Source organism: Gekko japonicus, unplaced genomic scaffold (genome assembly GCF_001447785.1).
Source record: "Gekko japonicus isolate JY-2015 unplaced genomic scaffold, Gekko_japonicus_V1.1 scaffold1498, whole genome shotgun sequence".
NCBI classification, from domain to species: Eukaryota; Metazoa; Chordata; class Lepidosauria; order Squamata; family Gekkonidae; genus Gekko; species Gekko japonicus.
Genome location: NW_015176494.1, coordinates 295,255 through 308,218, shown reverse-complemented (window position 1 = coordinate 308,218; position 12,964 = coordinate 295,255). Strand labels below are relative to the sequence as shown.

At 47.6% G+C, this 12,964-nt stretch overlaps 1 protein-coding gene across 1 annotated transcript in view; it reads right to left on the bottom strand.

Moving 5' to 3' along the window:
- The window catches only part of DRP2 (dystrophin related protein 2), a 66,940-nt gene that overhangs the window by 29,746 nt on the left and 24,230 nt on the right, over positions 1 to 12,964 (bottom strand). The window contains exons 5-8 of the mRNA XM_015427278.1: positions 10,392 to 10,548; positions 7,129 to 7,249; positions 1,936 to 2,204; positions 109 to 255 (exon numbers count right to left, since the gene is read on the bottom strand). Coding sequence (XP_015282764.1) covers positions 109 to 255; positions 1,936 to 2,204; positions 7,129 to 7,249; positions 10,392 to 10,548 — 694 coding nt within the window. The remainder of the gene's footprint in view (positions 1 to 108; positions 256 to 1,935; positions 2,205 to 7,128; positions 7,250 to 10,391; positions 10,549 to 12,964) is intronic.

Here is a 12,964-nt window from a genome sequence, read left to right as displayed (position 1 = left end):
CCTTTCATGAACCAGCCACCCCGTCCCTGACCAAGACCTCTCTAAGGCACTGGAGCTAGACTGGTCCCTCCTCCCTTGTTCTCAAGCTGCTCCACCGTCCTTCCTCACCTGCAGCTGTTTCCAGCGTGTGTTGATCTGTTCCAGGGCCCGAGAATTCTCCATGGACAAGTGAACATCTGAGATCGCAAGCTGATGTGCCAGGTCATTCACAAGCTTCACTCCATCTTTCATAGGGGAGAGCTCCTCTTTAAACAACTGGGCCCCGACCCAAAGGATAAGACACAGGATGGAGGCAGCAAGAGAGAGGAATAGAATCAGTGACTTTGCGCTCCTTCAGTATGGAAATACAAGCAAGGATTGTGCACAATGTATCTCCGTGTAGAAAGAACCACGTGTGCAGGAGCTGAAGGGCGGATAGGATAAAAATGCATGATCCAATTTTTTTTTAACCAACTAGAGTTAGGGCTTTGTTTAAGAGAACGAAGAAGAAGAAGAAGAAGAGATTGGATTTATACCCCGCCCTTCACTTGGAGTCTCAGAGCGGCTTACAAACTCCTTTCCCTTCCCCTCCCCACAACAGACACCCTGTGAGGTGGGTGGGGCTGAGAGAACTCTTGACAGAAACTGCTCTTTTTCAAGGACAGCTGTGCCAGAGCTTGTGACTGACCCAAGGTCACATCAGCAGGTGCAAGTGCAGGAGTGGGGAATCAAACCCGGTTCTCCCAGATTAGAGTCCACGCACTTAGCCATACCTCTAACCACTAGGTTACACCACCCAATTACTCCTCCATTGTTTCAACACTTATTGCGTTTTCTAAAATTAATCTCTGCAAACATAGGTCTGCCTCACTTTAGTTTTGTTCAAGCCAAGACTTAACATAAGGTGTGGTTCTTATCTAATGAAGACTGCAGTCCTAAGAACACTTTCCTGGGAGTAAAGTTCGTGATGGGAATTTCGTCTAAGGAGACCTGTTTAGGACTGCTCCCTGAGTCTCCATTACTATCTTAAGGTCCCCAGAAGATAGATTCAGGGGGGCAGCCGTGTTGGTCTGATGCAACAGAACAAAGTTTGAGTCCAGTGGCACCTTTAAGACCAACAAAGTTTAATTCTGGGTATAAATGTTTGTGTGCAGGCATCTGGAGAAGTGTGCATCCACATGAAACCTTACACCCAGAATTAAACATGTTGGTTATGTCTGGACCACATGACCACGGAAACGTCTTCGGACAGCGCTGGCTCTTCGGCTTTGAAACGGAGATGACCACCACAACCCTAGAGTCGGATTCGACTGGCTTTCGAGCAAGGGAACCTTTACCTTTACCTTTTATGTCTGGACATAAGGAGGCATGCCTGGACTTGTCAGGCAGACCATCTGGAGGGAGCATGGAGAGGATTGTCTGGGCTTGTCCGGGCAGGCCACCTGGTTGGAGCTTGAAGCCTCAGAACAAAGACAGGCAGGACCCTGGAACCTGCTTGCGAATTGGCCCCCAAGGGCAGCCAGCCAATCTGGAGCCTGGAGGCCATTTGAACTCACCAATCGCATGGGGGCTGGGAGTGGCTTAGGTGCATATAGTTAGGGCAATTGCCCCATGTAAAGTATTCCTGTTGAGAGGCAATAAACTCCTGCTTGCTGAAATCACTCTGCCTTCACCTCTGCCGAGTTAAACCCACTATTTAACATGGTCTTAAAGCTGCCACTGGACTCGGGTTTTGTTTTAAGGTCCCAGTTTGGTCCTTGACAGCTGAAGGATCTCAGATAGAAGGGCTAGGAAAGAACCCGGAGAGCCAGTTGACCAATAGCTAAAATCAGCACAAGGCAGCTTCAAATACTAACATATTTGGCCAAGTGACATATTAATGAGGCATCTCCCATCTGTCTCCCTCCTGCCAACCCACGTGGATAAGTCCAGGATGAGCCCCTGAGTCAAGGTTACCTTGGTGGCCTGGATGTGTTCCGGCAACGAGTCAATGAAGAGGTCGCCAATGGGTTCCCATGTCTCTCGCACGCTCTCCGCTTGGTCCAGGGTGATGCTGAGCTCCTCCATGGTGCCCTTGATCTCCAGCAGCTGCTCCAGGGTCCGCTCGATGTGGCGGTGCTGGTCGACACAGCGGGCGGTGAGCTTCTCCCACAGCTCGCTGGCGACGGTGGCCTGTTTCCACACGAAACGGCTGACGTTCTGGATGCGGTGTCTTGGGGAGGCATCTGCAAAGGGAGCAGCAGTGAGGGTGAGGACACCGGATGCCGGGAGGTGTGGCTTCATTGGGGGGAGGAGGAGCTTTGGGGAGGGCAGAGAGGAGTGTGAGTGGGAGGGGGCGGTGACGGCAGGTTGAGGGAGGAAGAGGAAGGGTGGGGAAATGGGAGGGAAAGAAAGAATGAATGCCTCATGTGCATTATTGCTTATTTCATCTCCCATTCTGGGTGCTACCCAAGTACCACAGGTGTAAGTTGTTCCCCCCGCAGGCGGTGGGTTCTGTTTGTCAGCACTTGCGTGCTCCATGTTTCGGGGCTTCTTTTGCAGACCACGTCTGCACATGACAAAACTGGTTTCAAGCTTGTTTCATGGTAAAGACATACTGGGCTGGATCCAGGCTAAATTTCCCACTGGCAGAATGAAAGTTTCCTGCGCCCCTCACCACCGGTGCAGCCCGCTGATCTCCACACAATGCTGGTCCTGGGGGACGGGAAACCCTGAAGAACAGCGTGAGAAAGGACTGGAGTGGGAATGGGATACCCGTGGAAATGGACAGTGGGTCCAACCCACTTTGGGCTCTTCTGCATGTTTTTTTTTTTTTTTTGGGTTAGTTCTGGCCCCATTCTGTATTTGATTCTCTCGTGATTTTTGTACACATTTTTGTGCCTTTAGTATTCACTCTGGGTTTTCTGGTTGTTTGTTTCCCTATTTCCTCCCCCCCCCTCTTTTGAGACCACTTTTACCAATTTTGAGTTGCCCTTTTCCTCGTGTGACAAGGAAAAAAGCGTATCTCTAAGAAAAGGAGCTAGAGGTTTACTTTTTGTTATACATCCTTTTTTCCCCCCCCCCCCCAGCTTCCCACAGTGCTCCGACCTCCAGCCCATTTCTTAGTTCTTTTCTATTCTCCACTTATCTTTTAATCATAATCTACCGGTAACGCTTCCTTCTACTATTATTTTCTCTTAATTAGCTTTCATCTAGTAACATTAACTTTTCAATAATTATCAAAGCAAATTAAATTGTCCTTTACATCCCAATATTTTTCTAAATACTCTTTAAAGTCTTTCCAGTCTGCATAGAATTCTTCTGCTTCAAGGTTCTTAAGTTTCCTTGTCATTTTGTCCATTTCAACCATAAATAGTAATTTCTTTATCCATTCCCTGATTTCCGGGATTCTGTCTTGTTTCCAACATTGTGCATAAGTCATTCTAGCAGTTGTGACCACATCAAAGTTCTTTTCTGCACATTAACTTCTTCCATTTTAAGTCCCAGCAGTAGTATTTCAGGTTCTTTCTTAAAGTTACATTTTACAGTTTTTTCCATTTCTTTATGTATCTCAGCCCAATAACTTCTTGCTTTATCACATGTCCACCACATATGATAAAAGGAGCCTTCCATTTTTTTTACAACTGTAGATCAATATATTGATATCGCAGTGCCATTTAAAAAAAATGTAGCCACGATAACATTATATCGAGATATAAGCATGCCCAAAAAATCAAGAGAGAGGTGTGAAACCACTGATGATGCCACCGATGATGACAGCGCCCTCCCTTGAAAATCCTGATTATTTAAGACGAGTAGGGATGAAAATAAACTGACTCCACAACTGTGCAAATGCAGGGGGAGGGCTGACGTGCAGAAGAGCCCTGCCCAAACCAATTCCAGTGCTTGTGGATCGACTGCTAAGAAAATCCGGACTAAACAGAATGAGCAGAAAAGCCCTTTGTTTGAGCTGCGCTTCTTATGTTTTCTGTCCCAGGACAGATTCCAGGAAGTTTATTCTACAACTCTGCTGCAAGTTCACTGCACTTTGAAGGGAGAGGGGAATCCGGCCCAGGAGGATGTGGCGTGACTAGCACGTGTGACACCACCGACACATTGCCTTCCAGCCTGACATAAGAGAGTCCTGTAACATTTCTTTCAAAATGTCTGCTTCTTTTAAAAAAATAACATACAAATGAACGAAAGTATGAGTCATTTCTAACAAAGAAGGAGGGTAACCTGAGAGAAGGGACAACACTGAAAGATGAACAAGCATCCGATTTGCTGGAACGCATGGCTGTTGTACAGAAGATTGCCAGCAGGCCTGGGGAAAAGTCCCTTGCACTCCTTTATTTTATTTTATTTAATAATGTGAGGAATTTGTGGAAATGGACAGTTGAAGGTTTTTTATGGCACAGAAACAGAGCTGGAAGAGACCCTCAAGGGTCATCTAGTCCAACCCCCTGCACAGTCCAGGAAATCCACAGCTACCTCCCACACACACACACTCCCCAGTGACCCTTGCTCTATACCCAGAGGAGGTGAATAACTTCACCTGGAGGTAAAGGAGGCGAATAACTTCACCTGGTAGATAACAACCCATTAAAAGCCTCTGTTAAAGGGGCAGGACATTTTCCTCCAGGACTGCTGGCAACCCTAGCTGTACACATTGTGAAGCCAGGAGTGCATCGCAGCAAAAGACCCAACTATGATTGTTCTTTGCTTCCAGCCAGGGACTTGTAGTTCTATAAAAGGGCAATGATATTACAGAAAACCTGTGATGGTGCCAAGTTTGTCTGGGAAGAAAAAAACACAACCCTTTGTGTTTCCATATGGTGGCTTTTGAGTCAAGGGCTGAAAAACTCTTCATCGGCCAGGGACCTCTCCTAACTCCCTGCCAAGGAATCTTTGGCTTTGGGGTGTGTTCTAAGTGCACACACTAAGTTGCCACAATGTGCTGGCCAGGCCTTTTGGGCTGCATTGTTGCGCCAGATGATTTGAGAATGTGCCTCTGTGGATGCGGCACTACAGAGATGGAGTAATGTGTCTTTCCATTTTGCCTCCCATCCATCTGGCCCAGCACTGTCTGCTGACCACCTCTGGAAGCTAGAAGAGGATCTCTCGAAGCCAGAAGATGGTCTTCCCCTACACCTGCAACCTGTGGACTGATTCATAAGTGACAAAGTCCATGCCGTTTCCCTTGTGGCTTGCCTGGCGCCTATGTTGCTCTCTTTTAGGCACCAGGGCAAGACGTTTCTGTTCACCCGGGCTTTTAATTAAGGCATTGATCTTTTAATACCATTTTATAGTGTGCTTTTAGTCTGAAAACTGTGTCTTTATGTTGTTCAGTTATCTATAGGGTTTTCTGTTCTGACTGGGGTTTCTTTAATCTGAATTTGACATTAATAACTTTTTAATGTTTTGAGAGCCAGCGCAATGTAGTAGTTAAAGTGTCGGACTAGGATCTGGGAGACACAAGTTTGAATCTCCACCCTGCCACGGAAGCTCACTGGGTGACCTTGGGCCAGTCACATGCATTCAGCCTAACCTACCTCACGGTGGAGAAGAAAATGGTGTGAGCCGCTTTGGGTCCTCATTGGGGAGAACTGAGAGGTATAAATGTAGGTCTACATTTCTATCATGTTTTGTTTTGTAAGCCGCCTCGGGCAGGTTCCCCGGAGAGGTGTACAAAAATTCTCTAAAACAAATAAATGTAGCTGCCAAGAAGACTTTGTTGGGGGGGGGAGTTGTATTTGTGTGTATGCGCACACCTGGAAGTCATGGAGACCTCTGGTGACTGACCCCTGCTGGGAGCCTGGAGGGTGTTCAGAGAGGTGGCTGAGTAAAGCCTGCCCATCCCTCCCTCCCTCCCGCTGGCTGGTATTCCAAGGAGGTCTCCCATCCAAGTACTTGCTAGAGTCGACCCTGCTTAGCTTCTGAGATCTGACGAGATCGAGCTTGCCTGGGCTATCCAGGTCAGGACAAGTGGCCATGAGGACTTTGAATGAGATGTGCCTCTAGAATTCCATGCTGGGAACTCGGTTTCAAATTGGAATCACAGCGTGCAGGGATAAGGGATATGCTTCAGCTTTCCCCTCGAGCTGTTTTCCCTGCTTGAAACAGCCCTGCAGTGCCAATATTGAGGGCTACACGTAAGTTCCCCCAACAGGCTCCTACAGTGGTGAGAGAAAGGCTAATGACCCTTCTCCCCACACATCACAGTCCTGACCCAAATCAGCCCCCCCCATGTGTGGGCACTGGGTGTCCCAGAATGGAATCACAGGTGTGCATCTGTTGACAGCCCACTTGTCCACCACTTAGACTTTCTCACACATCAATCAGCCTGAAATCCTTACGCTGGAGCTGCCAGGGATTGAACCAGGACCTTATGCATGCAAAGCAGATGCTCTGCCACTGAGCCACTGGTCTTTCCCAGCATCAGCCGCCTGAGAAGTTTTTAAATCCTTTTCAACCTAAGATCCCCAGAGGAACAGCAAGAAGCAGCCAGTCTTCTTCTTGAAAAAGAGGTGCCGGAATTCTCAAGAGGGAAATGAAGTTTTCAATCTGCATACTGAAAACTCATGAACTTCTAAACATTTAAAAAATAATTTCGTCGAAGAAGTTCCGGAACTCTGCTCCAGCACATTCCCCCAGGGAAAAAAGCCCTGGTTAGGACTGTCAAGAGTGAGGGCAGAGAGCAGCCAGAGACCTTGCTTAATTCAACCCGGGACCTTCTCCTTGCAAAGTCAGCCACTGGGCTTGACCTTCCCCTTCTCACTGGCGAACTCTAATAAACTTTCAAAGCACCCCAGAACGCTGTTTGAACCCGACTCTTCAAAGAAATCGCCTGTAAACATCATCAGTGGTTTTGCCCAGCTGCATTTTTCAAGGCACGATCCGTAAATTAACTCAGCAATATCCCCTTGAAGGGCAGGATAATAATCTCTAATACGCTCACAGGAAATCCAGGGCACAGAGGGATTATGAGATCTTTCCAAGGTGACAAGAGAAGTCAGGGGGCCAACAGAGAAGCAAATATATCTTGGCCGCTGCGTCGAGCTGGCAGCCTTTCATGGCTCCGGCTGGGCAGGAATCCAGCAGAGGCTGCTGTAAATTGCAGCGGTGGTGGTGTTAGCTGGGGAGCAGAGAAAGGAAGGCGGAATCGCAAACCTTTATTGTTGGGATTGGATTCCTCCACTTCTTCAAACGGGTGCTGAGTGAGGAAGGCCTGAGCCGATTCCAGGACAGAGTAAATGTATGGGCCACGAGACTTCACTTCCTCCATGAATGCCTATGAGAGACACAGAGAGAGTGAGAGAGAAGTGGAGGTGCTGGCTGGAGTTGCAAAAAACATCACGCCACTACCTGATGTGTTGAATGCATGCCTGCTCCCTGAGATACCAGCACAGGGGAGGCAATGCAGGATTCAAGGCCTTGGAAGAAAGGTGAATACCATCCTCGTCGCCACTATTGTGTAGTGGGCAGCCGCATGAACGAACGACATATGACCATGTAATGCATAGCACGCTTTATTGGATACACAACAAGAGAGAGAGAAAATGGCCGGCCGGCCAACTATATACATTACCAGGGGACCACCCCTGGGTCCCATTGGCGGGTTATACTATCCCGCCTCGGTCCCATTGGTTTCCCCCAGTGGCGAGACTAGTGCCCTAGTCCCATTGTTGTCCTGGGCTGAAGCTTGGCGTGTGCACCGACCTCCGGTGGCGGTCAGTGGACACAACAGTGAAATAGGCTGCAATTGACACACATTTCTTTGGAAATAAACACCATTAGAGTAAATGGAAATTAGGGCATAATACTTCCGTCCTCATCTGGAAAGGCTAGGAGAACTCATTCATGGGTCTCCCAGTCTCTCATCTAGGCTGACCCTTCTGAGTAAATGTGTATGTATTTATTAGATTTGTTCTTGGTTTTTTGGCAGGAGTCCCCACAGCAGTGTACAACGTTTTGTAAAATGCAACAGATTTCATTCAAAAAGAGAGGGGGGGCACCTTTTAATTAAAAACAAAACCTGAAGCCATAAAACAAATGGACTCATGAGAGGAGACACGAGGTTGGAGAGAGAGGAGGAGAGATGGGGAAAAGGAATGTTCAAATACTGGAATCGGAGGAAACATCCCACAACCCAGAAACAAGATATAAACCAAAGAGCATTCCTTTGAACATGGGAAAGGGGAGATACAAAAGACTGGGCTATTCATGAATGACAAAAAACATCCAGGAAATTCAAAATAAATTCCACCTCTCAGCCCCCACAGCAGTGTACAACGTTTTGTAAAATGCAACAGATTTCATTCAAAAAGAGAGGGGGGGCACCTTTGAATTAAAAACAAAACCTGAAGCCATAAAACAAATGGACTCATGAGCGGAGACACGAGGTTGGAGAGAGAGGAGAAGAGACGGGGAAAAGGAATGTTAAAATACTGGAATCGGAGGCAACATCCCACAACCCAGAAACAAGATATAGGCCAAAGAGCATTCCTCTGAACATGGGAAAGGGGAGATACATAAGACTGGGCTATTCACGAATGACAAAAAACATCCACGAAATTCAAAATAAATTCCACCTCTCAGCAGGTCAAAGGAGACTGTGCGATGAGAACAAAGGAAAGCAAGCTTTATTGTTTTTTTAATCAGCACTAGAATATTGTTATATCGCTATACCGTTGCAACAATACGTTTATCAGGTTCTCTGCATTCTCAGCTTTCATTTAAAAAAACACACAACTAAGTCTCTAGCCCTGTGTCTTGTGGAAACATGAGGAAAAAGGCATATCTTGGCAACTGAAGGCTTACATTTTTTGTAATGAAAGGTGGGAATTCAGAGAATCTGAATACACATACAGTTACAATGATATATCAGGAAAATAATATTATAGCACCAATATTTTAAAAACCTGCAAAAGCCCTGGTGGCTCAGGAGAGGGTGGTGGTGGCTGCTGGGCAATTGGGGCAGGGAAACTGCAGGGAAATCTACCATGTGGGAGCCTCCTTGCTGTCGGGCTTTATCCACAGCTGCACCACCATTGGGGAAACCACAAGATCCCTGTGTGGAAGACACTCAACTCTCCTCTGCTAAACGAGCATTTAGAAGTAAGCATGTGAACGCATTGGGAGCCAGCATGGTGTAGAGGTTAGAATGCTGGACTAAGACATGGGAGGACCCAGGTTCAAATCCCCACTCTGTCATGGAAGCCTGCTGGGCGACCTTTGGCCAGTCACACACTCTCAGCCTAACCTGCCTCACAAGGTTGTTGTGAGGGCAGGAGAACAATGTAAGCCCTTTTAGGTCCCTGTGGTAGAGATTTAGTGGGGTAAAAATTGAAGCAAATAAATAAAAAACATTGCAACATCTGGACTGTATAGCTGCCCCCATACTGTTTTTCTCCCACCACTGCCTTCTAGCAACTTTGCCTCATAGGCGTAGATGCAGAGACAGCAGATCTCATTATTCTGGGGAAACCACAAGATCCCTGTGTGGAAGACACTCAACTCTCCTCTGCTAAACGAGCATTTAGAAGTAAGCATGTGAACGCACTGGGATCCAGCATGGTGTAGAGGTTAGAATGCTGGACTAAGACATGGGAGGACCCAGGTTCAAACCCCCACTCTGTCATGGAAGCCTGCTGGGCGACCTTTGGCCAGTCACACACTCTCAGCCTAACCTGCCTCACAAGGTTGTTGTGAGGGCAGGAGAACAATGTAAGCCCTTTGAGGTCCCTGTGGCAGAGATTAAATGGGGTAAAATTGAAGCAAATAAATAAAAACATTGCAATATCTGGACTGCATAGCTGCCCCCATACTGTTTTTCTCCCACCACTGCCTTCTAGCAACTTTGCCTCATAGGCGTAGATGCAGAGACAGCAGATCTCATTATTCTGGAGATCCCAGGCTGAGTGTGGGGCTCTGATTCCACAGCAAGAAATCCACAGAGGAAGTAGTTGGGGACAACATCCTCGAAGGGACTGGCCAGCAGAGCTGCAGGGGCAGCACATACCGCGTGTCTCTCCTTTTCCTGCTGCACCAGGGCAACGTCCCCCCGGAGCGGAAGCTGAGCTGAGAGCTCCTCATCCTTTTGGCTGAGCCAGTCGATGATCTCCTGCAAGGGGATCTGCAGCTTGCCACTGTGGTCCGAGAAGGCCTCCAGACGTGCCCTAAAAAAAAAAGGGAAAGATGAGACAGTTAAAAGGAAAGATGAGACAGTTAAAAGGAAAGATGAGACAGATTCTCCAGTTAACGAAGGAGAGTTGAGACCACCTCTTTGCAATGCTTGGATACATCCACGAAGGACAGGTGTGTGTCTGTAGCGAATAGCCATGATAGCTGAGTGGATTGTTGTCAGCTAGCTGCTAGTTGGGGACAACATCCTCGAAGGGACTGGCCAGCAGAGCTGCAGGGGCAGCACATACCGCGTGTCTCTCCTTTTCCTGCTGCACCAGGGCAACGTCCCCCCGGAGCGGAAGCTGAGCTGAGAGCTCCTCATCCTTTTGGCTGAGCCAGTCGATGATCTCCTGCAAGGGGATCTGCAGCTTGCCACTGTGGTCCGAGAAGGCCTCCAGACGTGCCCTAAAAAAAAAAAGGAAAGATGAGACAGTTAAAAGGAAAGATGAGACAGTTAAAAGGAGAGATGAGACAGATTCTCCAGTTAACAAAGGAGAGTTGAGATCACCTCGTTGCAATGCTTGGATACATCCATGAAGGATAGGTGTGTGTCTGTAGCGAACAGCCATGACAGCTGAGTGGATTGTTGTCAGCTAGCTGCCATGTTTCATCCATATTTGTCCTTTCCTGCCTGTGGCACGACTGCGCATACTTGCTCGCTTGCTTTGCTCGCTTGCTGTAAACAGCGGTAGGGAGGTGCTCATGAGACCGTGCGAACTGGCGCTGCCAGACTGGGTTATCGGACTAACCTTGAGGAGGGAGGGAGGGCTTGCGTTCCACTGTTGGTGTGAATATTTCTGCTCTCATGAGGCACGGAGACTCTCCCGTTCATCATGTAACCTCCCGCCCGGAAACCCCCCCCCCCCCCCGCGCGCTTGGATTTCATTTGCTTAGCCAATTGCAGAATCATGTTATATGTAGTGATGCATCCGCCCCATTGTCATTCCTAACAATATCCCTGTAGATCATGACAACGGACCTGTAGTCTAATAAAGCATAACGATTTCCTGGAAATGTGTGTGGAGATTTACATGCTGTTGAACCTGACAATTGTCCACTTTCAGAAGCAGTGGACCTCTGAATACCAGTTGCTGGGCATAAGGAACAGAAGAGGTTTCATGCCCTGCTGGTGGACTTCCCAGAAACATTTGGAGACTAGAGACATAATAGAAATCACTATTTTTTGTTGCATGCCCCCTACATCTGGCTTTCAGGGGTATACTGCCTCTGTACATGGAGTCTGTCATGAAGAGGAGGACAGACTTGCCGGATCAGACCTGAGTCCATCTAATGCAGACTCATCTTCCTAGCAGTGGCCAGTCAGAGACCTCCTTGCAGCCAGCAAGAAGCGTGTGAATAAATATCCCTCTAAATATCCCCTGTGCTTGATATTTAGAGATATAGTGTCCGAATACACACACAAGAAGAAGAAGAGGAGGAGATTGGATTTATACGCCGCCCTTCACTTGGAGTCTCAGAGCGGCTTACAAACTCCTTTCCCTTCCCCTCCCCACAACAGGCACCCTGTGGGGTGGGTGGGGCTGAGAGAACTCTGACACAAACTGCTCTTTTTCAAGGACAGCTGTGCCAGAGCTTGTGACTGACCCAAGGTCACATCAGCAGGTGCAAGTGGAGGAGTGGGGAATCAAACCCGGTTCTCCCAGATTAGAGTCCGCATGCTTAACCACTACACCAAACATGATGTTGGATTAGATGGACCCTTGGTCTAATCCTTCAGGACTCTTCTTACATTCTGTGGCAATGTTGTTGACAGGGAGGAGGTTTTCTTGTAAAGGGTGTGCTGTCTACCCTGTGAATGTCAAAGAACATTGGTGGTGACAGGGATGTTGATCAGAGCCAAGTATTTCCTTAAAATCAGAAGGAAGACTAAGATTACCACTTTTTCCTGGCAGGACTTCTGTGTCTTTAACAATCATGTTAACCACTTGATTAACACTGATTTTTAATAACAGATAAAATTTCTCCCAGCATAGGGATTCTGTGCTGGGAATTTTTTTTACGGCTTTAACTTCAAGCTGTGATGTTCTGGCCCATAGCTACGGTGGGGCTATTCAGGGCTCTGCCACCACCTTTCTTAAAGGGACAGCCCCCAAAGATTTTTGCCAGGAAATGCTTTTTAAATTCGTTTAAAAACTTTTCCCCAAGGCGCGCATTCAGCTGTGCATGCATTCAAAGTAACATGAGGATTACTCGCTGAATGCGGGGTGTTTTAAGAGGGTTGTTTTTGCCCCACAAACCACAACATTCTGGCTATGGCCCCGGTGATGTTGTTTGCAGGCAGAAGGTCCCAAGGTCAGTCACTGGTGCCTGCAGCTGAAGGGATCTAAGACTAGCTATGAGAGACCCCACAAAGCTAGAGCAAACAGTACTGAGCATGACAGACCAACAGTCTGACTCAGTCTAAGGCAGCTTCCCTTGTCCTGAATTCAGGTGTGACTCTGTGAGAGTGATGTACATGCAAGTGTGAAGCGGCTCAGATAGCCGCACTGGAGAGATAATTACCGCCTCATCCCACTTCTCCCATCTTTCTGTACAACTCTTAAATTTTTTATTTATATTTATATTTTATTTATAATTTGGATTCATCAGAATGGCATCAAATAAACAGACAACATGCATCGCAGTATGCGGGAAAGGTAGGGGGAAGGGAGTTCCAGGGAAGAAGAAGAAGAGGAAGAGGAAGAGGAAGAAGAGGAGGAAGAAGAGGAGGAGGAGGAGGAGGAGGAGGAGATTGGATTTATACCCCGCCCTTCACTTGGAGTCTCAGAGCGGCTTACAAACTCCTTTCCCTTCCCCTCCC